The following is a 24,909-nucleotide window of genomic DNA, read 5'->3' as shown; positions in this document are numbered from 1 at the left end:
ACGTGTGAGCTTTCAGAAACCCACATCCAGTGAGTCGAAGCATAAATCCTCTTACCCAAAGGAGAAACCTGTTTGAAAATATAATGCTACCTTTTCACGGCTAATCGGAGCATAGAACTTAGTGAGTGCAAAGTAAGTGCTTACTTGACAGGTCTACTGATTTAATGTAGTAAAAGCCGACTGACACAATCTCCCAGGGTTTTAATGGCCATGCATAGCCCAGTCTGACCCAGCTATTACTGTAATAGCATGGTTATAGTAATTACATGATAATTTAACATAGCATAAATTGCTCTTAGTGCAATATATCTGCACAGAAATATGACACATTATTACCGTTTAGTAGTCTCAACCTTTACTTTTGTGGGTTCATGTTAGGCTGCGTCCATAAACAATTACGTTGTCTTTTAAAAGGCTAATCACTATAATAAGGTTTCAGCCATTATCTACCTCCATTAAAATAGACAATTAGGAAGTATGGCTAAGGTATATCTGCTGTTTGTTGACAGGGTGTACATCAATGCCAGTGATTTCTTGACGAGGTGCTAAGTGGTACATATATTACAAGATATTATAAAACATGAAGAACAGAAAAAAACTGAGGCATCACTCCTGATTAAAAAAAGACATTTTGGATCATCCTGTCCTTCATAAATGATCCCCTTCCTCTTCTACCTGCTCTAGGTGCTCTTATCTCGAAGTTTATAGCTGTCGTTTGGATTGCAAGCAAATTTCTGTTACATAATCAATAATTATCCATCTCTGTCCTCATGTCCTTTAGCCTTGCTCTCATATCTGCCTTGTTTGGTTGGATTTACTTTTGTAAAGCAAATAAGTCAACCTGTTCCCCCAACGCCACGCACGCCAACCCATTGTCACCATTTTCTACAGAAGGGCACACAGCTGGTGTGATGTTTTCATTATTTGTACCATAAGGAGGATTTGCATCTCTCTTTAAGAAATCACCTGTTTTTTGTTTTGGTGATAACGCTCACTCTCTCCGTGCTGTTTGCTTGTTGCATTGCTAAGACTGGATCTTAATTTTTGTTTCAGAGCTGAAAATGTCATAACTAACTTTTGCAGTACTGTAAGAGAAGACACAATAAGCCTAGCTGGTACTTTGCCTTTTTCTTGAACAGGCCTGAGTGTGTACTGTTGTCTGTCATTGTATATTGTTTACTGTATGCACTGTTGTCTGATGTGTACAGTGCTGTGGAAATGAATTTCCCCTTGGGGACAATACAGTCTAAAGTCTATTAACTGTGCAGCGACTACATTGAAATTGAATTTGCAGAAAAAATTAAGCTGTTTAAATTTAAAGCAATAGTCAACATTTTGTGAAATCTGCCTTTTGGCTCTCTGGCAGAGAACTAAATGAGAAGATTGGTACCACTCCCACTCGCTTTAAATATGAAGCTACAGTCAGTTAGCTTAGCTTAAAGACTGGAAAGAGGGGGAAACCGCTCGCCTGGTATCAAAATCCACCTCCCAGCACCTCTGAAGCGCACCAATTAACACGTTATATCTCATGTGTTTATACCTTACAAAAAATTTAGTGTGACATGACACGTCCCTGTGAGGTTGCCAGGCAACCAGCAGAGTAAGTCTGTCCCTTTTTGTAAAACGATAATATATTGTATAAGTTAAAGTAAACCCCAAAAGCTGCTTGGAATCAAATTTGGATCAGATCCTGAGAACTAACATGAAGTCCCAACACTTGATGCTGACAACATGAGTCCTTTGACCCAAAGTTGCTTTCAGCGAGTAGTAGTGATGGGCCATTTCTCTCTGAAATTACTCTGCTTGAGAAGCTTTTATATGATGGTCTCTGGAGACAGAGGAGAAACAGCAAATGATGCATACTTTGTATCATTCATGAAGCTGTTGTGAATCATAGTTTAATCATTGCTGACTGTTTGCTGCCAAAAATACCAGCTCTCATATAGAGAAATGACCTCACTGAGTGCAATTCCCTCTGTACAAACCTACCTAACGAGGTGTGTAATTGTTATTTTAATGGGAATTAACAGATTTTCCCCTCAAACTATTTGTTACTTTGTTGCTAGCAGGTTAGAAGAGTGACAGATGAGGATCTGTCTTTCAGCCACAATTACAAATCAGATTCAGGGAGCCAAACTTAATGTAAAATACTGAGCATGTGGATTTATTGTAATGTTTAACTTTGGACTCCTGTAGTGTCTCTGGCTGTTAGTTACTGCTCTCTCAGGGGTGCAAGCAGTGTTTTTCCTTCTTGGCAAGATGCTTCTTATGCATCATATAAGTCATTTTTATTACAAAGTGCAGAAAGTCTAAGGTGCAGAGCAAGCAACAAACTTTGATGCATATAACCCAAGACCTACTATAGAGTAAGTCAGACAAGGAGGTCATGCGTCACGCAACATTTACAACTGTAAGGGAAGCACCTCTACTGTACTGCAAACTGACACTACATCAATACCACCTGAGCACTAATTATGGTGACCACATGAGAATGGGTATAATTCGGGATTGGGGGGGGTGCGACAAGATACAAATTTTAAAATTCTGCACCAAAATGATTTATTATTTTGGTCTGTCATGGCAAGGCAGCTTTATTTGTATAGCACATTTCAGCAACAGGGCAATTCAAAGTGCTTTACATAAAACATTAAAGAGCAGTTAGAAAACAATTTAAAGCAGGTTAAAACATCAAAGTGCAGTAATATATAAATAAATAAAAAAACACATTTCTCTGACCACAGGTCCTTTTGGCTCCGGTTACTTGGTGTTTCCGTTACCCATTACAAGATTGCAGTAGTTCTACTTTTCACTACGATGTAGCCGTCGCTACAAAGCTTAGTTTAATCTCGTTAAACGTCTGTCTCTTGATAAGTTCACAGAAATATCTGACAAGTTCACAGACGTTGTCTTTCTTATTGAACTAGTTCACAGACTAAATCCGACCAGTTCACAGATGTGGTCCTTGTATGGATAATCTATTGTCACACCCGTGTTTTTTGAGTTCTAATCTGTCACACCTGCGTTGGAGAAATTCTCAGAAATATGTCCGTTATCTGTTCAAAAATACCACTAGATAAAAGACAAGAATAAAATTGACAGTGCAGTATAAGAAATTAAATAACTGCGAGATAAAATACGTGAATAAAAGTTACAGTGCAGTATAAGAAATTAAACATTAAAGAGCAGTTATAGAATGTCATACAGTGTCGTCAGTGCAACTTCAGTATAACAAATGAACAGTTATTTAAAGAAAGGCAAAATCAAAAAGAGAGGTCTTTAGCTTTGATTTAAAAGAACAGAGTTGCTGCGGACCTGCAGTTTTCTGGGAGTTTTTCCAGCTATGTGGAGCGTAAAAACTGAATGCTGCTTTCCCCTGTTTAGTTCTGACTCTGGGGACAGCAAGTAGACCTGTCCCAGATGACCTGAGAGGTCTGGGTGGGTCATAGTGTAGCAGCAGATCAGAAATGTATTTTGGCCCTAAACCATTTTAAGTGATTTATAAACCAGCAAAAGTATTTTGAAATCAATTCTGGAAGCCAGTATAGAGACTTCAGTACTGGAGTTATGTGATCCACTTTCTTAGTCTTAGTGAGGACTCGAGCAGCAGCATTCTGAATCAGCTGCGGCTGTCTGTCTGATTTTTTTAGGGAGACCTGTAAAGACACCATTACAGTAGTCAAGTCTACTGAAGATGAAAGCCTGGACAAGTTTTTCCAAATCCTGCTGAACCCTTGATATATTTTTAAGGTGGTAATAGGCTGACTTTGTAATTGTCTTAATGTGGCTGTTAAAATTCAGGTCTGAGTCCATGACGACCCCAAGATTTCTGGCTTTGTCTGTTGTTTTTAACATTGTCGTTTGAAGCTGAGTGCTGACTTTTAATTGTTCCACTTTTGCTCCAAAAACAACCACCTCAGTTTTTTCGTCATTTAATTTAAGAAAATTCTGGCACATCAGTCGTTAATTTGTTCAATGCACTTAGTCAGTTGTTGTATTGGACTATAGTCCCCTGGCGATAAGGTTATATAAATTTGTGTGTCATCCGCATAACTATGGTAACTTATTTTATTGTTTTCCATAATTTGAGCTAGTGGAAGCATGTAGATGTTAAACAGTGGAGGCCCCAGAACTGAGCCTTGGGAAACTCCGCACATCATATTCGTATGCTCAGATGTATAATTCCCTATAGACACAAAGTAGTCCCTATTCTTTAAATAAGACTCAAATCAGTTTAGTACTGAGCCAGGAATGCCAACCCAGTTTTCCAATCGGTCTTGTAATATGTCATGGTCGACCATATCAAATGCACCACTGAGATCAAGTAATACTAAGACTGAAATTTTGCCACTATCTGCGTTTAAGTCATTAAAGACTTTAACAAGAGCTGTCTCAGTGCTGTGGTGTGGTCGAAAACCCGACTGGAAGGCATCAAAACTGTTGTTTAGTGACAAGAAAAGGTTGAGTTGTTGAGAAACCGTTTTTTCAATGATTCTACTTAAAAATGGAAGGTTTGATATCCGACTATAGTTGCTCATTAGTGACGTATCTAGATTGTTTGTTTTTTTAAGAAACCCGAAAATACAAATAAAAAATCATTAAAATCATGAACTCAAGTGTCATTATGAAACACATAAAACAAACCCAAAGTGTTGGTATGTACAGTTGTGCTGTCAGTTATATGTAGTTTGCTGCTAGCATGCAGCCTGACGTCTGACTCCTGCTCTTGAGACTTTGCTCTAATTTTCGGGACAATTAGGGCAGGATTCGGGATTCGGGACAACTGCTTGGATTTTGGGACTGTCCCGAATCTTTCGGGACGTCTGGTCACCCTAGAGCTAATTGTCTAAAAATACTGAGTGTGAACCATCAAATATATTTCATTCCACCCAGGCTCCAGTTCCCCTTAGCGACCTGCGTACTTTGATTCTTGCTAAGGGTTTGCCATTGTGGACACAGAAATCCAAGGCTGTAATGTGTCTGCAGCGATCACACACTAGCATAATTTGAAGGTCAGAATTTAAACTCTCGACACCCATTTGGGCAACCATAAAATCTGAAGGTGCTCTGCCCAGAGATATGGCGCATTCTTAACGCCAGATGGCGATGTATCCCCGCCATTCTTCTGATGATGATGTTAAGTAGACTTTTACATATGGCTGGATCAAAAGAAGTGCATTTCCAGGATAAAGCCTGACATGCCGGATGTCAGGCTTTCTCACTCTGCTTCCGCTCTCTGTGTGTTGCTCTTCTCAAAATCCCTTTGCTACTTGAAACAAAAATCTTCGAGCTAACAAGCTACACGCTAAAGATGGCAATTTTGAAGAAAATTTGAATCATGCAACAAGACAGGCCTGCTTGTTTTTTTTCAGGGAATGATTGTAAAGATTTACAAAGAATATGTTTACGGCATTTACTATCTGACTGGGACGTTTTGGGGCCGATTGATGGGGATTGCTGTGAACGAAGTAGACACAGCGATGCACAGGAAAGAGCAAATGACGTCTAACCATGTATGCAGCTAATTTAAATAGCTCATGTTACTGTATTGTGTGAACAGTTAACTTCATTTAATATTTTATCTGGCGTTTTATCTGGGTTTTTTTCTCCTATCCCAGAATGTATGTGTGGTGTAGACAGATTTTACTTCACAGCATTGTAGAGTAAGGGCTAACAATCCAAGACAATTTTTTCCCATTTAACTGATTAATTGCGAGTTCATTTAAGCTAATGTCACCTACTTAACTGAGGATCTACTCTCGCATATTGGTTAGAAATTGACATGTCAAATATAGGCTCAGCGACCTGTTGACTGTGTCAGGGTCTTTTTGTTGCATTAATTTCTTCAACATTGAAGTCTTTGCATTTTACTCCTTTTCTTTCAACAAACCCACTAACAACACTATTGGCCTGGGAAGTGTGTAGACAGACAAGCTAATCTTTGCAAGATCAATGTGAGTGGTAGGGAGATTAATAACAATTAAGGGAATTAGAAAAAGAAAATACCCAGACATTTCTAACCCTATTCAAGTTATGCCTTCAAATGTCATCACATGGTCAAATAGTGCTGGCAAAAAATAAATTAACAAATATGTTAAGTTCGGCATGCACTGGGTCTGTCCCTCCCTCTAGGAAATGGCCAGTCTCTGAGTCCAACATTAACAATTACTATCGCTTGCACCTTACTGTAGCTGTATGCCTTGGCTGCTGTACTGACAACACTTCCTGTTCATGCCAAACTGCTGCACGTATGCTGAAGCTCGGAGAGACACAACTGCTGCAAAGAAGATTATTGTTTTGCATGTTCATTTAAAAACTTTTACTGTCGCCATTCCTTTCTTATTTCTACTGTCATACTGTAAGGGATCATCATAGTTTTTTGTAGATTTACTGTAAAAAATAAAATATAAGTAGAATCAACCCAATTATCCCAATAAGTAAAGTAAAACACTTTTTAATTTTGAGCTTAATGTACCTTAAACTAAATACTTCTGGAAGGTAATAAAGCATGAATTTTTTAATTTCAATCAATACCTGCACATCCTGTCAAGATGCCATGCATTTTTGTGCCCTAAAAGGTGCAAAACGTCTAATTCTCAAAATCCCAGAATACATCAAATGTATCCAATAAGTAGGAAATGTGATTTTAAAAAAAAGAATCCTCCCTTTTTTCTTTAAAAGAGTAGGAAGAAACGAGGAAAGGAAGAACAAGTTGAATTTGGAAGGTTTCATGTACAAGCACATAAGCATGGATCGATTACAATAGATGCTAATGAAAATAAATCGGGTGTCCCCACAACTTATGAGCCAAGCCAGCCTGGCACCGAGTCCTGTCTGACTCCTCTATCTCTAATCTGCCTGTCTTCTGGTCAATAAAGGACAAGCACAAAGGCAAACGGAATGACCACTGACACTTTTTAAGTTTGTGTTGTAAACGCCCACAGTAGCAAATGATCACTGTCTGACAGGAGACTGCAAAGCGAACTGTCTTTTTTTACATATTAGAGAGGAAAATAAAACTGAATTTCCTAAACTGTCAGAGAGCAAAAAAACATGTTTGATATGTGCAAATATGATCCCGTCTTTGCTGGCACAAACCGGTTATTTAAAGAAGTGAAAGCTCATATGTGCATTAGAACATCAACTTGTCCGCTTACTGAAATGAACAAGATTTCCCCTGCTTGTCAGAGAGGGGGCTTAGTTTTCTTCTTGTTGTGTTCTCGGGGAAGAAATACATTTTCTCTACTTTGGACGTGTTCTTGGTTCATTTCATCCCTTGATTGATAACAGGTTTACAGCAACAGAAATAACACACAGGGGAAATCAGACGGGCTGCAGTGGCTATCAGAGAGAAATTGAATGTGCGCAAGATTATTCTGATCCACTTCCTGCTGAAATGATGAGTGCCTTGAGTGGGGGTCGCTGCCAATCAAAGTCACGCACATCAAAGCACCGCACTCTCATCTAATTGGTCGACAGAGAAGAGAGGTATGCGTGATTTCTGTCATGCTCACAAATAGACATCCTGTCCGGAAGCAACGCTGCCTGTACACAACCAATTACCTGAGGCAGTGCATTGTCAGTGGGGCACCCGGTGATGAAACCTGTGGGTTGGCCTCTACTTGTAATGTTGCTGAGTTGCCATAATTGATCTCCCTGGGTTTACGAGTGACGACTCGCCAACACTTTTAATGAGACAGGGGGAGAGGAGTTTGACTCGTACCTTCAAAATAGTTGCTTCGATCCAATTACTCCCCAATTTACTACGGCGCCCTTTTATCTGTGATGCCGCACGGTGAGAAATTCCTTTTCCAAACACCTCATACGACAAGTGGAAGCCACTGTGGCAGCACTCGTCTGTGCGTGTGTCCTGCGTCTCTCTTTGCATTGGTGCATTCGGGCACTCTTTTTTTGGATGGAGAGCTGAGGCTTCACACTATGAGCAAATCAAAGAAGCCTTGGCGAGTCCACTTAGTCCTACAGAGCTGAGTGAACAGATGGATGGACACTCAACAAGCTCGTGGACAGAGAAAAGTTGTTTTTGTTTAGATGTGGAGGAGAACTTTGACCTTATTTTGAGCCTCTTTTGGCCACCCTGATGGGACTGGGACCACTGACTGAGCCAAAATGTCTTTACTTTGATTTGTTCTTTATTGAAAGACTGGCGCAATGGTCTCACTTTTTAAACCATTTGTAAAATGATAGAATATGATAAGAATCACTGTCTACAGCTTAACTTTCAATGGTCATCAGGTTTCTGCTACTTCCTTGTTTTCCTCGATTCCTGCCGTTCAAAGCTTACCTGTTTCCTATATCTACTGGAATAAATGTCAAAGGGGAACTCAGATTTTTCACATCAGTATCAGTTTACTAGTTATAAAGAGTGACTCATCCTGTGAAAACAGTTGTTTGTCTTCTCTGGCTCTGGAGGAGCTTTGTCAAGTCTAAGAAAATAACCCTTGATGATGTCATAAGGGATATCTCAGGCTGGGTTTAGAGAATGTATTTTTAAAGGTATAGTAAGCCTGCATTCAAAACTGCATGTGGAGTTTTTCAGACAGGTAGAACAAAAAAACATAAAAGCATTACAATGCTGTAATACTAAGCTGGGAAGACGCAGTCTGTGCTGCCATTGCTTGCTAATCACATATCGCACAATAATGTCTTTATGTACAGATGGAGAGTAGTAAAATAGATATTGTTACAGTGTATCTACAGTACAGGCCAAAAGTTTGGACACACCTTCTCATTCAATGCGTTTCATTTATTTTCATGACTATTTACATTGTAGATTCTCACTGAAGGCATCAAAACTATGAATGAACACGTGGAATTATGTACTTAACAAACACCATCACACCTCATCCTCAATGCTTCACGGTGGGAACCAGGCATGTAGAATCCATCCGTTCACCTTTTCTGCGTCGCACAAAGACACGGCGGTTGGAAGCAAAGATCTCAAATTTGGACTCATCAGACCAAAGCACAGATTTCCACTGGTCTAATGTCCATTCCTTGTGTTTCTTGGCCCAAACAAATCTCTTCTGCTTGTTGCCTCTCCTTAGCAGTGGTTTCCTAGCAGCTATTTGACCATGAAGGCCTGATTCGCGCAGTCTCCTCTTAACAGTTGTTCTAGAGATGTCTGCTGCTAGAACTCTGTGTGGCATTCATCTGGTCTCTAATCTGAGCTGCTGTTAACTTGCGATTTCTGAGGCTGGTGACTCGGATGAACTTATCCTCAGCAGCAGAGGTGACTCTTGGTCTTCCTTTCCTGGGGCGGTCCTCATGTGAGCCAGTTTCGTTGTAGCGCTTGATGGTTTTTGCGACTGCACTTGGGGACACATTCAAAGTTTTTCGCAATTTTCCGGACTGACTGACCTTCATTTCTTAAAGTAATGATGGCCACTTGTTTCTCTTTACTTAGCTGATTGGTTCTTGCCATAATATGAATTCTAACAGTTGTCCAATAGGGCTGTCGGCTGTGTATCAACCTGACTTCTGCACAACACAACTGATGGTCCCAACCAAAAAATTCCACTAATTAACCCTGACAAGGCACACCTGTGAAGTGAAAACCATTTCAGGTGACTACCTCATGAAGCTCATTGAGAGAACACCAAGGGTTTGCAGCGCTATCAAAAAAGCAAAGGGTGGCTACTTTGAGGAATCTAAAATATAAGACCTATTTAAGAGTTAAGAGTTATTTCACACTTTTTTATTAAGTACATAATTCCATATGTGTTCATTCATAGTTTTGATGCCTTCAGTGAGAATCTACAATGTAAATAGTCATGAAAATAAAGAAAACGCATTGAATGAGAAGGTGTGTCCAAAGTTTTGGCCTGTGCTGTATGTTCTGGATGTTCTTTAGAAACAAATGTCCCCTTTGAAGACAATAAGAGTATCTATTGAGTTGTGTTATGGGAAATGTAGGATGCAAGATTTTGGAGCTTGACCCCCACTAGGGACTACAAGTCAGCACATCTCACGCCCTGCTGCATCATTTTTTATTTGTCTGTTGTAATGTGATTCCCCTAACATTACTGAAGTGCAATACTAAATCACTGGAATACCTCTTTTAAAAGATATTGTTTGAAAATGGTTGGATTGATGGAAAGCTCCTACTTAATTTTAATTTCAATTTCTGCTTGCTACCTACTAGCTACTTTGGGGTATATGAAAGTGATTTATACAGATAAGGCTGGCATTATCAGAGGACCAAAACCAGTGATTCATTAGTTTCTTAATATTTTATAAGTTCTCTACCCTGTCTGTGGCGCTAAGACCCAAGTAGGGATGCCACGATGAGGACATTTTCCCACCAGTTAATAAACTCGTGACAACATTGATTACACCAGACATTTTACAAGAAAAGATATTCGTGGATGGTGCTCAATATATAGCATATAATAAAGTGTCGCTAACTTTAAATCTCTGGTCTCTCCGGTCATGCTGGGTTCAGACAGAGTTTTTTTAATTTGATGAACGTGGCGCTGATATGCGAAAATTAAACCCATTACCATCTAAATAGGTTTTATTTCCATTTTTTTTAAATGACAGTGGGGGCGGAGGGCAAGTAATGTAATCGGTGTCTAATCAGTGTAAGCCCGAACACCGTATAACAGCGGTAACACCGACTACCGCGGCAAGTCTAGCCCCAAGCCCACTCGTTAACTGGGGATGTAAATCTTATTTTTTATTTTAAAGTCTCAGTCATTTACTAAAAACGCTGGGCATCATACATTTTAGCAAATGTTACTCAAACAGGAGTAAATAGTGATTTTGTTGGGGACTACAGTATTTTCAGTTGTGGATAAATAAGCGTTTGGCGTTCTAGCGAGTATTTGGGGCAGCAGGACAGTGCATGTGGGATTGATTGAAGTAAACTACTGTGTGTTTGTGTGTGTTAGTGTGTGTTCGCTCATTGTAATAAAAGAACATGTCACCGAGTTTTTATCATCATTTCTGCACAACAGTGGAGCTCTATGGCACAGAGGAATAACATCTATCAGGCTTTGGTCTTTTCATGGGGTGTGTTGGCAATAATGAAAATACAGAATATCACCAGCTTTATCCTTCTATCCCACTGCCAAAATCAATCAGATTGAACATCCCAATATAACACACGTAAACGGAGGCCCAAGGTAATCTGTCAGACGATATGCTAGTGATGCTTCTCAACCAACAAGTTACTACAACAGCTTTGAAAACTTCTGAGTGGTATCTTGTAGATATTTGGGTTCTGATTCCACAAGATGATTTATCACAAATTGCACAAAAGCAGAAGCAGGTGGGGACAGTTAACCATTTGTTAGATGGGCTCATTGGAATGTGCGTTTGTGCCCATAAGAAGTGTTTAATGATTAAGTATGTATACAGAGAGAAACTCCATTGGTATACTTGGTAAATTAGAGCAATTGGCACGTAAAAAGACAAGATAAAACCAATTGTAGATTCAGTTTTAATGTGCTCACCTGTAGCCCCTTCTGTTGGTACGGTCATCTCCCAGACGCTGATCACAAGCATCATTACTAGTAGAGCCCCTTTACTTCCGATCTGGGTGTAGCGCTCACTCATCCTGGGAAAAAGAAAGAGAGGAGTAACCATGAGCAGGGAATTTATTACAGCGGTAGTTTCAACCGATTACATTCTTACCTTCGGAATAGGGCTGGGCAATATATCAATTTGTCTGAACTTACCAGATTACTCTAAATGTTCTATTATTTGCCTTTAACCACTTAGACATTATATCCACATTATTGATGATTACTTATGTATATCTAATTGTGAAAATATTTGGTTAAAGCACCAATTGTCAACCCTACAATATCGACATTGAGGTATTTGGTCAAGAATATCGGGATATCCGATTTTCTCCATATTGCCCAGCCCTACTTCGGAACAGCATTATACAAGGGCTATATTTACTAGAACAGGAAGAGAGTGCTGCTCCGCTAGCTCACAGTTTAATTTCACAATAGCTTAGCTTGTCTGAATGCATATTTGCTCGTATCATGAAGAGATACAGGCTTTTATCCTTCTTGCTTTTCAAAACAAACTACAGCTGTGAATGTGCCCAGGATCACTGTCTCCAAATCCTCTCTTTTCCCCTCTGCACCTCCTCCCAACACAAGGCTCTTATAGCAGGAACATGAACAGAAGGTGAAGGCCCTCTGCTGCCCCAACAGGCTTTGATAAGCCTCTCTCGGCTCTACCGCAGAGCAGGCCGCAGTGGCTAATCCAGCCCTCCACAGTACCCTCTCCCCTGCACTCCCTCTCCCTAATGAAGTGGCCACACTGCGTACACCATCTGGCACAGTGTGTTATCATTGACAGACAGCGATCTGATTTCAAACGGGGGACGCAGGAGCGCTGCGGTAATTACTGGAGGAGGCATGATATCGTGTGGCGTGAGCGTACAATGTTACAAGCTGCGTTTGGGCCTTATTTGCCGCTACATATCTGCCTGCCTCATTGACGTATAGATTGGCCAAACCTCGTTGGGGTTCTCAGATTATTTGTGTAATTAAGTTAATTTTGGCGAGGCGAACATGACCTTTTGCCCAGATTTTCCCACTGTCACACAAGAATCATAATTGAGTGATCGAGTCGAAATAGCACAGACAGGACTTGCATGCCTAAGATTAGAAAGATAAGATGTCTATCATCAAGCCATGCAGGCAGTGACAACATAAACACAAGGGAAACAATGTCTCATACTGAATATATGCACATATAAAAAAAAACACCTTGCAAACAATTGGTATTGTTGTCTTTTAACTTTTCTGAAATGACTTGAGAAAACACCAGGTGAAGACAGACATACTGATATTTGGGTCTCTGAAGGATGAAATCCACTTGTGAATGTTTCTCATTTAATAATATATATATATATATATATATATATATATATATATATAATATATTTAATGTTGCATTTCATTTGTTACTGACTTTAAAGAAAAGCTTGACTCTGCTTAGTTGTCTGGCATCCTCACAGTGAAAGGAAGGAAGAATTGCACTTCAATTGCACTTTACCCATGTTGTATTTATATTAGTGATTCCTATTCTATGTTCTGAAAGTGTGTACTTTTATATTTATACTACATTATATATCAATGCATGAAATTCTTCAATGGGTAGGTCAATCTGGGACAGAAAATCTGTTTCCTCTGAGTCTGCAACATTCAGGGCCTTTGTATTTTATTGTATGTCTTTTTGTCATCGATGCAAAACCAATTGCCCTTCAGGGACAAATAGATTTGAAGTTTAGACCAATCCTGGCCAAAATATTGCCCGTCAAACCGCAACTATTTACAGTTAAAGAACAGAAAAACTGGTATTGGACTAACCATATGGGCTGATATCCATTGTTTTGAATGTAACAAGTACCTTTACACAAGTACTGCACTAAGTACAATCTTGACTACATTTATTTGACAGCTTAAGTTGCTATTACTTTTCGGGTTAAAAAAATGTTCATACAAAATTAGCTTATCATAGCTGAGCTCAAAGTTAGTTTAGCTCATAATATTTTAGGGCTGGGGCGATAGGCTTTTGTCCCGATTCGATTCTTTCATGATACATGGCTGCCGATTCGATTTGTATTGCAATTTTCATTTATTGCCATTCTAGAAGTATTACGATTTGATACTATTGAGTATTGTGATTTTCTTTTCCTTCTTTAACAAAAAAGAAAGTTGAATAATACAGAGACATTTCTAAAAACGTTTTCTGAGAAGTGAAAAGAATTTATTTCATTTGTAAAGAAGTACATTGTATTTTCTGCTTTTGCTCTGTTTAGCTGGAAACGGATATGATGTAGTCACTGTTGGCCGTACCGTATAAACAGAAAATATTTAGGTCAATCACTGGTAAAAAAAAAAAAAGAACTGTCGGGAAGAAAATCAAGATACATACGTGAATCTATTTTTCTTTCCCACCCCCTGACTAGATCTATACCACTCATATTTTGAGAGTGGAGTCTGACTGCTCATAAAAGACAAAAGTCTTTGTCTACAAAAAAGGACTTAGGTGATCGCCTCACATCAGCTTCAATCAGATAGCGTGTAGCTTAGCATTTATCGAGTGTAAATGACGGATGGCTGGTTAGCAAAACGTCAGATAAGCAGTCATTTTTACTGTAACCCTTCTTTCCCCAAATTGCCTTATCTGCTATGATTAGGGATATTTGCCAGAATGTTCACTGGCCATGCTGGAAATATCTGAACATCATGTCATTTAGCTGCTTTCCCACAGGAGAAAGAAAAATACACCAAACAACTAAATGGACCCAACTGCGCTTTCATGGTGGATTTTTCCATCAGCAACATGGCTCTAAGATTGGTAGCTTCACGCCACTCAGCAGAGAATTCAAAGGTAGCTGGAGAGACGTGTGGAAGGAGACTCAAACGTTGAGTGTGAGAGCAACATAATGGTCAGGTTTATGTTTTTGCTCAAATGGACCTGCAATTTTACACTTGTACTTGAGGTACTTGTATTAGAGCAGTGGGTGCTAATGTGCACCTTCATGGCGGATTTATAGCTGCTGTTTAGCCAAAGAATTGGAGGCTTGGTTGAAGTGTGTGTGTGTGTGTGTGTGTGTGTGTGTGTGTGTGTGTGTGTGTGTGTCATTGGTGACAGAGTGCAGGCCAGAGCACTACAGCATCATTTGTTGGGTGCTGTATAAGGGTGCAATTCTATAAATGACATCTCATTGTCCCTGAATGTGCTGTGTTGTCATTGGTGCGGCGGTGTGCTTGGCAGAGCGAGGCGCTGAAGATTTGTTACAGTTAGAGGCCATTTTACATTCTGCCCTTGAATTGGAGGTCTTTGGTTACTTTGGAGAAATACAACAAAACTGCTGCATGAACCCAAACTACCTGCTGTTTGAGTTATATTACCATATTTTCTTAGAAGTAAATGTCTGTTTAGCTGCTTTCAACACAACTACTGTAGATGATCCAGCCTGTATTCAGGTCATAGAGGTCTGGTAGCTCTTCTTTACGTTTCTTCTAGGTTTTCCAAAACCGTTTTAACTGAATGATTCATATTATAGAAAATGATTTATGAGTCAGTTTTATGATATTTTACTTCAATGCTTATGGTTTGGTTAGGGAGCCTTATCATGGTTAAAAGAAACCAACGTGGACCACCTCCAGAAACTATAATCCTGTGCTCCTCATTTAAAGCTGCACTAATTAAAATGTTTATTTTACCAGTGGATTAAATGACCATGTGTAATGTGCAAGGGGTGTAAGGGGCACTGGTAATGACAAACCCAGAGAGAATTATCGCCATACTCTGCAGTTTCTCTCAGCTCTACGAGGTGGTTTAGCATTTATGAGCTACCTGTTTTGGTTTTACGGCCTGCAACTACTGTCAGCACTGTCTGACGTATTAAAAAAAAAAAACAACTATATTGTACTCTACCTGCTCAGTGCCAAACGACAGACAAACATTAGCTACTGAACATAGTGGAGCATTTAGCAGCTAAAGAGCTAGATATTTCTCTCAGGAGTTGGCGAAGCCCAAACCAAAGCTCAAAGGAGAGTGAATATTGGAGTTACATTCGTCAGGTGGCCAGAAACATGGCACCAAATGAATGCTAATATTGCTCTGTGTCTGCTGGATGTGTAATTAGGTAATTATTAGCTATGTTGATCTGCATAACGACTTCATACAGTGATATGTCAGTGTTGTAAGAAAAATTGAATTAAATCGATGAATACAACTTAGATAATGTGGAAGTTAATATTAATTCTGCAAATTCATCAGCTCCAACACATAACTCCCCCTAAAATCGCATTACATGTATGCATGGGTTAAACCAACAAGATACGATTGTGTAATTGAGCCGTTTTCCCCTGCCTCCAGTTTTTATGCTAAGCTAGGCTAACCATGTTTTGACACTAGCTCAGACATGACACGGATATTGATCTTCTCATCTTGCTATCAAAAAGAAAGCATTACCTAAAATGTTAAATAATTCCTTCAAGTATGATCAGCTCTAGCATCATGGGTTTATTAAAATATTTCCTGGAATTCTATTAGACCGGAACAATAAAGATAATTCTCTCGGTAATAATTACTCTGGCGTAGTATTGTTACAGGTTTTGTTTGTTTGTTTATATGTTTGAATAGTGGAGTTTTTCATTGTCACTGGGGACATTATATTACAGTTTTTAAGATTCAAACGGTTGTTTTAGAACAAAAGAAACTCAGAAACTGTCTACCGTGGTTGGAAGTTTTAATTGTTCATTTTAGTCTGCCAGTACTTTGTATAATGTATACCTTTAGTCACAGAATAAGCCCTGAAGTGAAATACATTAAGTATGCAGATGATTGCCATAAGCATAAAACATGAAGTTTGGAGGCTTGCAGATGAAAAACAAATACTAATAAACTGAACCTTAGATTAAATGTGTAATTGACTTCTGATTCTCTGTCGTGCTTTATATGCAGTGCCTCTTGCCAGCAGAGACGTAACATTTTCCTGTCTACAGTATACTGTGCTGCACTTGAGGACACCTTCAGATGCGAATGAACACCTTTAGTGAGTAATAATGCATATTATTTTCAATGGTGCCACCTCAGTAGTTCTCCTGGATGTGTGTGCTCGACTGTATCCAGAGATTGGACTTTTATCCCTTTGTTATGAGTTGGCTCTGTTGTGCGGCGTACAAGTCAGCGGTGTAGATCATCGGATTTCCTTTCAAGAGTACAAAGTGAATTTGTTTAAAACGGAATGAAGCAAGAAATCCCCATCTCGGACCAAAAACTCTGATCGTCTCAGTCGTTTCGTCCTGCCCTCCCACTCCCTCCCCCTCCGTGAAACAAATTGAATGGCCAAAGACCAAAGAGTCTGTGTTAAAATAGACTCCACTAGAGGCTTGACCTTGGTGAGCGGACACACTGTCTCTTTTCTAAAAGACTCCTACACTCACAAAAATGAAAAACACCTTACTGTAACAAGCACAGCAAATTCCCACCTCAATTTTGTCAAAATAAATGGCTGCATTTTATACTGCAGTAATGCTGCCATTGCCAACCTTAACTCTGATGTACTGTAGCAGTAATATCCCTGTACTGCAGCCACCTCGTTACACCCGTCCACTAATAAATTATGAACAAAGCTAATTAGATTTCCTTACTTTGATTTTCTGTTAATAATGCAAATGCATTCATTTTCTTTAACTGTGTTTTCAGTACAGTACAGTCACAGTATATATTACATTAATATTATTAGGCAGTTTGAGTTTTCACTGATGGTTTTCTTAACCGCTGAAAAGAAGAAGAAAATATAATGGAAAAGTTTTGACAGGGCAAAGTGCAGCTCTGCCCAGAGTCTACTTTCTGTTTATTGCTGTCGATGGAGAAATAATAACATAGGGTTTACTGTTGCCTAGAGACACAGTGAACAACCCCCAAGCTTGACACTGTGCCCACTGATTTTTTTTTTTTTCGGAACTGACAGTGAGACTGAACAATACATAAAAAAAAAAAATTCAGGTTATGTTCCCTTCTGTTATATTCCCTTCTTCTACTCCTGGCGACCATATTGGGGCCTTTTCCTCTTAGCAGCTCGTTAGCATGCTTCCTAACATGTCTAGGGCCTATCCACTTATTCTAATTAATTAATTCTACACTTAAATTGTAAGAACACTATATACTGTAGCAGCAGCATGTAGTGGCAACAGCAGTGCAGTATTATGGCATTAAGTAAAAAGTTAAATGATGTGTTATATAATATAATAAACTTTATTTCTATAGCACTTTTCTTAACAAGGTTATAAATTGCTTTCCAGAAAAGCAACAATATCCTTCTGTGCTCACAGCACATACCGTAAGAATATGCTAACGGCTAATTGCAGCTTCATTCAGTATGTCATCCCCAATTTCAAATTTGAAACCCTACCTTGCTCAGCAGCTAAAGTTCAGTGCAGACGCACTACGAGCTAACTCTGTTTCCGTTGTCAGATATAATAAGCTACCAGCCATTTTACACTGATTTTCCATGACAGAGAGACTTGGCTGGTGGCAGATTTCTGATGTCTCTACAAATGCTGTGTTTGTATGCACAGGCAGGTGAGAGCTTAACAAAGATTTAGCCTGAATACTGTATTCTGTTTGACAAAAGCTGACGCCATAACACTGGCACTAACGGACAGTACATAAAAGGATATTTCTCTACCTTTTTAGCGACGATTTCTCAGTGACGATTCAACCAGAAACTAATTCACTGTATTAAAAGTCTACATTTTGTAAAACATCAATAGGGAAAGATAAGCATTCTAAGTATCTTCATATACAGTCATGCTTTAGAACAATGTTACGATGTAAGAGGAAGGTAGAATATAAAGGTGTATTTGATCTGGCGATGCGGAACACTTCACAATTGAGTACTGTGAGTAGCTACTGGTTCTGACCTCTTTTCTCATTATTGTCCCATTTGTGTCACTTATTTTCCTACATTGATGGGCTTACAGAAAGCCTTGATACTTTTCATTAGTGAGTAAAGGACTCCATCGTCCTTGGCCTATTAATAATAAATGTTGTTTGCAAAGGAGAAAAAACAGGGGAATTCATTCTTCACCTGCTTTCTGCACAATGGGGAAGGTGGTTGTAACTCAAATGCAAATCATTTCTACAGCATGCAAACTTTGTGTTATACATTTTAAAAGGTAATATGTCATGTAAAATGATTTTCTAAGAGACAATGATTGACCAGCAAAAGCTGATACATGTTAAATGTTAGAAAAAACGATTTTGGCTGTTTTTACCTTATTTGCCCAAATTGATTTATAGAAAAATAAAATACTGGTCATATGGTCACTTATGCAAACATAGCAGGTGACAAATATAATGTTTAAGATTTTCAGAAGTAGGCAGTCTGGATGTCTGAATTCTGATTAATTTGGATATAAAAGTCCAGGCAATCATCACAAGTGCATCGGGTTATAAAAGAATGTATATTTACCAAGTAAGACACTTTTTTATAAAGGTAAACTTTACATAAAGGATGTTTCTGTCCACTTTTTGCATTAATGCCTGGACTTTGGAATGTGTGTTCTAACCACAACCTCATTTGAAGGACTTCATTAGCGAGAAACACTGTGCAGTAACATCAGTGAACTAAATGTCATCTCGGTGGGTGGCAGTGGTGACAAAGTTCAGCGATCGCTGGAGAGTACAGCTTTCTGTGGACAGAGAGCACAGTGTGTTGTTTCGACTTGTTTTTGTAGGAATAACCCTGTTGGTCAAATACAAAAAGGGACAAATGGGAAGTTAAAGATCCCCTCCAGACATGTTTGTCAGACACAATATGTCTCGAAAAACGTTCAGTGCACAGTCTGTGCACTGGAGGCTTTATATTTATAAAGTTTACAAATGAAAACCGTCATCTACACATTTTTGAGTGGAGAGAAACTTTACGTGTCCCATGTTGTGGGAATGGGAAGCTCCTCCTTGTTTCAGACAATTTAAGGCTTCTAACACTGGCGTATTTTCACCATAAATATTTTGCCTGGAAAGCAGCTTAAGCAGTAAACCCTAATGTGTTTTTACTTTCCTGCCAGTAATCATTTTAAAAGTGTAAGATTCAATTTTCACATTCCCTCAATTGTAGGAAGATGCTCCCTTGAAATGCACAAGCCAAGTGTGTAATCCGCAGTATCACAGAGATTGCAGGGCAGGCGGAGGGAGTTTTACCAAACCATAAAAAGCTGGACTTTCCTTCTGTTTCAGCAGCTGGATTCGATACAGGGATTACCCCCCCCCCCCTCCACCTCTATCTCACTATTCACTTGGACCGTGACAGAGACTGTCACCTCGGACGGCTGCAGGGAGCCGATTGCTCCGTCGCAGAACAAACATCGCTCATTCGCCAGAACACAGATGTTCCCTTCTGACAGTTGAGGAGGAAAGCTCTCTCAACCCTGTCACGCCAAACAAGGGGAGTTTGCCCACTCTTTGTCACGCGCTCTGTGAAGCCTCCGCCACAAATCCTGCTCAGTTCACTTCATAAACAAGACAAGACAGCTGTCAGGGCCGTGTTGATGCATGAACTTAGGACTATAAAAGGAGCCCCGCTTTAGCACATTGTCCTGACTTCTTGCTAATCAAATCATTATACACCAGCCTGCAGCGAGACCGAGCCACTGCGCCGTGCGATACGCAATCCAAATTCTGTCATAAGAGACTGTGAGTGGCTCAGCTCACTCCTCAGGCCTTCATGCTCACTTCTGATTTGCTGCTCATATCTGATTATTTTTACGATGACTGTTCGTTTCAATTCAAAGATGTAATCCATATCATAAGCAAGGATCTGACAGCTCTGTGAAATATACACATGCGATAAGTGCGTCTTTGTGTCTTTGCTTCACTCACTGATTTCTAACCCATTTCAGTTGAGCCTTTTTCAAAAAAAAGAATTCTGAATCTACTCCAATCACCAATCAAAGCTTTCCCGTTGCTTCTAATTGCAGTGTCTAGTTGGCCTCTATGCTAATGTTTCTCATAAATGATGACTCGGTGAAGTCTTCTTTGGATTTCAGCAAACAAAAATCATTTGATTCCATCTGGTTCTGATCAAAACTGCTAAAAAAAAAAAAAAAAAAAAAAAGTGACGCCACATTCATGCTGATTATGAAATGTAGTCACATATGAGGGGAAAAACCTGATTGGGGCCCTTCCAGCTGGGGCGTGAACGGAGCCCGGGCAGGGAAAGGCCTTGATTTCAAATTTGACCATAGAAGAAGCAGAGCAGATATCAGCATTGTTACCCGACACTGACGCTGAGTGCCCTTTCAGAGAGTTAACCACCAAAACGACCTTCCGTAACGACACGTCGAGATGCTATCTGAGAGGCCGCGTTCATCAAAACCGCAACAGCCAAATGGTCTCAACCTTAGTTTTCCTTTGATCAAAGTGTCTATGCATTACGGTCTCATGATCCCGTGTGCTATTTCAGTCCAAGCCCATCTTCAAATATTGCCTGGCACCATCGGTGCGTATAGCAGCATCCATACAGATCACAGTGTACCTCTCTAAAACCAGAGTCCCCTCTGCTTTCTTTTTCTAGTGTAGATCTCATAATGCAACAGCATATTGTTTGCATACCTGTAATTGCAAATCTCTTAGCTGAGGCTTTATGAATTATCAATGAGTACAGTCTGATATTTTTGTGTAAATAAGTATGTTTGTGTAAAGTTAGAGTGCAGAAAGTGGATTTAGAGAGATTTCAGAGATATCTGTACTTTTTACTGCCGTACATTTCAGATTGAAAAGTTTCATACAAATTTTATCTTGGTTTATTTGACCAAATATGATGCATTGTTATAGATTAATCTCCACAATATGTTTAATAGGTTAAAACTCAAATTAGCACCATCGTAACCAAATGCAACAGTAAAATGCTGTTTATACAACTACACATCAGTATGAACAATCTAATAATGTGATAAATACACTCACAGGGGGGCATTTATTTTTCTGATACTTTCAGTACATTTTGCTAATAGTATTAAGTACTTTTACTTAAAATAAGTTTAGCATTTTGGGAAATACTTATTTACTTGCCTGTACGCAAAGTATATGTAGCTACAGCCAGCAGCCAGTTAGCTTAACCTATTACAAAGACTGGAAACGGGGAGAAACAGCTAGCCTGGCCATGTCCAGAGCTAACAAAAGGTTAATCCAGGGTTCGGATTCGGCTGAATATTGGGCTTTTTGACGGGGTTCAGATTCGGCCGAAACTTACATTTTTTTTCCATCAAACCGAACTCTACGCTTGCACTACGTAAGCTATGCTGGTCGATGTAATGACGCCGCCGTTGATTACATGAAGGTGTTTACGTAGGTGGACCGTTCAATGCAGTAGGCTGTGAGAAAGTGAAAATGGAACTTATGAGCAGAAAGTGTTGTTTGGCAGTACTTTCAGTCAAAAGAAGGCCATTCAAGTCGAGCTACATGTTCAATTTGCAATGCCGATTTGTCTCGTGGTGGCAAGGACCCTAAACATTTGTTCGTGAAGGAATCTACAGACAGCAGCCAAAATGCAGCAACTTCAGGTGTGGCAAAGGAAGGACAGTCACAGCTAAAAACTTGTGTTAACCAGACAGTGCCTCTCCCGGGCTGTCAGCTGTTCTCTCGGTAAATGAGTCTCCCTACAGTGGCAGCGGAGCAACCGAACGGCCGGCTGCTGCTCGTTGGCTTTCTAATTTCACCCACCCAACATGCCTTCATCATACACTGGTTAACGAAAATTTGCCAAACTAAATTGTCACTCATCTGGCGATAGCGATGTGCTTTCCTACGATGTGAAAAGAGCGTGTGAATTCAACATTAAGTTGTTACATTTAACTATTTTAGAGGCTGTGGACGTTGTTTACTTAATTACTGTGTTTACTGTGTTAATGGACTGAGGATGGGAGTAGGATTCAGTATTCGGTTTTGGATTCGGCAGAATCTTAACCAGTGGATTCGGTATTCGGCCAAACCCCAAAAATTTGGATTCGGTGCATCCCTACATTTAGTACATCTGTACTTTTAACTTAAGTCAAATGTTGAAAGCTTTACTTATACTGGAGTATTAGTACACTGTGGTATTGATACTTTTACTAAAGTAAAGGATGTGACCCACAGAGGAAAGCCAACAGTGAAAATTAATCGTTTTTGCAGATTTAAAGGACAGTGACCGTTTTCTACTAATGTATCGTAAAATACAACTAATGATGAATGAACCTTTGTTCAGTGAAAAATGTCCCATAGAATCTCAGAGGCTTAATTTCCACTTTGATCTCAGAAGGAGACATACCACAGTTTTGTCTTCTTCCCCCAACAAAATAGAAACAAAAGATCTATCATTAGCTTCAGTACAAAAGTAAAAGTCAAAAATGAGAATTGCTCCGAGCACAGGGTTGACAAAATACACAGCAAGTGTCCAATTTCATAAACCCAAACAGTTTTATGAAGGACATGCAGAAAATAAAGTCAAGCTGTCAAAACTGCATCAAGGTCCAAAGTAGGTTAAATCACCAAGTGGCATTTTTGTCAGCTCTTTTATATCCGTGTCACATTGTGGTGCCAGTGTGTCCTCGTGGAGTCCGTCCTGTAACTGCAAGGACACGGGTCTGATCCCTGTGACAGCCAGAATTCCTCTGTCACTGCGCAGCGCTGTGGACCAGTGTGTCAGCTCAATGACTGCAGAACAACATGGAGCATAATAAATAAAATGATGTATATGTGTAACAGTTCTATTTATCCCTGACAGTCAGTCAGGTGTGTGGGAGTCAGCAGGAAGCTCTCTATTTCATGCTGTTGCACTTTCTAATGCATTGGGATGTTTGGTTTGATTCCATTCAATTGGCTGCTGTGCTTATTGTCTTTCTGCCATCTCCCTAACACCTTAAAGAAAATTAGTATTATTACATTTGTGGCAGTTCCTGGAGTTGTTCCTCAGGATAAAAAGGGTGGATAACAGGACATGGCAACCTGGGTTTGAGCCCTTTTGCTGTCCCTCGGCTCGCCTGTCAGTTATATGATAAGCCAGAGCTGAGTCACAGGCTTGTTGATTTTTACATTTATCAGAATATTAAATGCCATTTTGCTTTTGTCCCAGTTTGATAACCGTAGAGAAATTGCGTTCTGTACCAGAGAGCAGATAGGACTGTGGTTTCCACGTTTTATGTGGTACGTTTAGTTGCTTTATGTGGGGTTTTATCTATAATTTAGATTTTTTATTTTAGATCATTTTTTATTTATTTTTTAAACCTATTGCATGCATAAGCACTATATTAACATTTCATAGATGGTTCCCAATGCCTCGTAATTTAGTTTTAAGCAGATATAGATGTTTACAGGTTTATAAAAGTACAGTATTTTTCAATAATTAAACTTCTCCTATGAACACATATTTTATATTATTACAACTACAGTGGGGAGAACAAGTATTTGATACACTGCCGATTTTGCAGGTTTTCCTACTTACAAAGCATGTAGAGGTCTGTAATTTTTATCTTAGGTGCACTTCAACTGTGAGAGACGGAATCTAAAACAAAAATCCAGAAAATCACATTGTATGATTTTTAAATAATTAATTAGCATTTTATTGCATGACATACGTATTTGATCACCTACCAACCAGTAAGAATTCCGGCGCTCACAGACCTGTTAGTTTTTCTTTAAGAAGCTCTCCTGTTCTCCACTCATTACCTGTATTAACTGCACCTGTTTGAACTTGTTACCTGTATAAAAGACACCTGTCCACACACTCAATCAAACAGACTCCAACCTCTCCACAATGGCCAAGACCAGAGAGCTGTGTAAGGACATCAGGGATAACATTTTAGACCTGCACAAGGCTGGGATGGGCAATAGGCAAGCAGCTTGGTGAGAAGGCAACAACTGTTGGCGCAATTATTAGAAAATGGAAGAAGTTCAAGATGATGGCCAATCTCCCTCAGTCTGGGGCTCCATGCAAGATCTCACCTCGTGGGGCATCAATGATCATGAGGAAGGTGAGGCATCAGCCCAGAACTACACGGCAGGACCTGGTCAATGACCTGAAGAGAGCTGGGACCACAGTCTCAAAGAAAACCATTAGTAACACACTACGCCATCATGGATTAAAATCCTGCAGCGCACGCAAGGTCCCCCTGCTCAAGCCAGTGCATGTCCAGGCCCGTCTGAAGTTTGCCAATGACCATCTGGATGATCCAGAGGGTGAATGGGAGAAGGTCATGTGGTCTGATGAGACAAAAATAGAGCTTTTTGGTCTAAACTTCACTCGCCGTGTTTGAGGAAGAAGAAGGATGAGTACAACACCAAGAACACCAGCCCAACCATGAAGCTTGGAGGTGGAAACATCATTCTTTAGGGATGCTTTTCTGCAAAGGTGACAGGACGACTGCA

General features: G+C 39.7%; 1 protein-coding gene across 1 annotated transcript in view; it reads right to left on the bottom strand.

Annotated features, from left to right (window-relative positions):
* The window catches only part of LOC144512129 (chemokine-like protein TAFA-2), a 36,040-nt gene extending 24,466 nt beyond the window's left edge, over positions 1-11,574 (bottom strand). The window contains exons 1-2 of the mRNA XM_078242706.1: positions 11,472-11,574; positions 11,063-11,065 (exon numbers count right to left, since the gene is read on the bottom strand). Coding sequence (XP_078098832.1) covers positions 11,063-11,065; positions 11,472-11,574 — 106 coding nt within the window. The remainder of the gene's footprint in view (positions 1-11,062; positions 11,066-11,471) is intronic.
* Between the last annotated feature and the right edge of the window lie 13,335 nt (positions 11,575-24,909).

Source organism: Sander vitreus, chromosome 23 (assembly GCF_031162955.1).
Source record: "Sander vitreus isolate 19-12246 chromosome 23, sanVit1, whole genome shotgun sequence".
NCBI lineage: Eukaryota > Metazoa > Chordata > Actinopteri > Perciformes > Percidae > Sander > Sander vitreus.
Note: the sequence above shows the minus strand (reverse complement) of the source record. Positions and strands in the feature narration are given on the sequence as shown.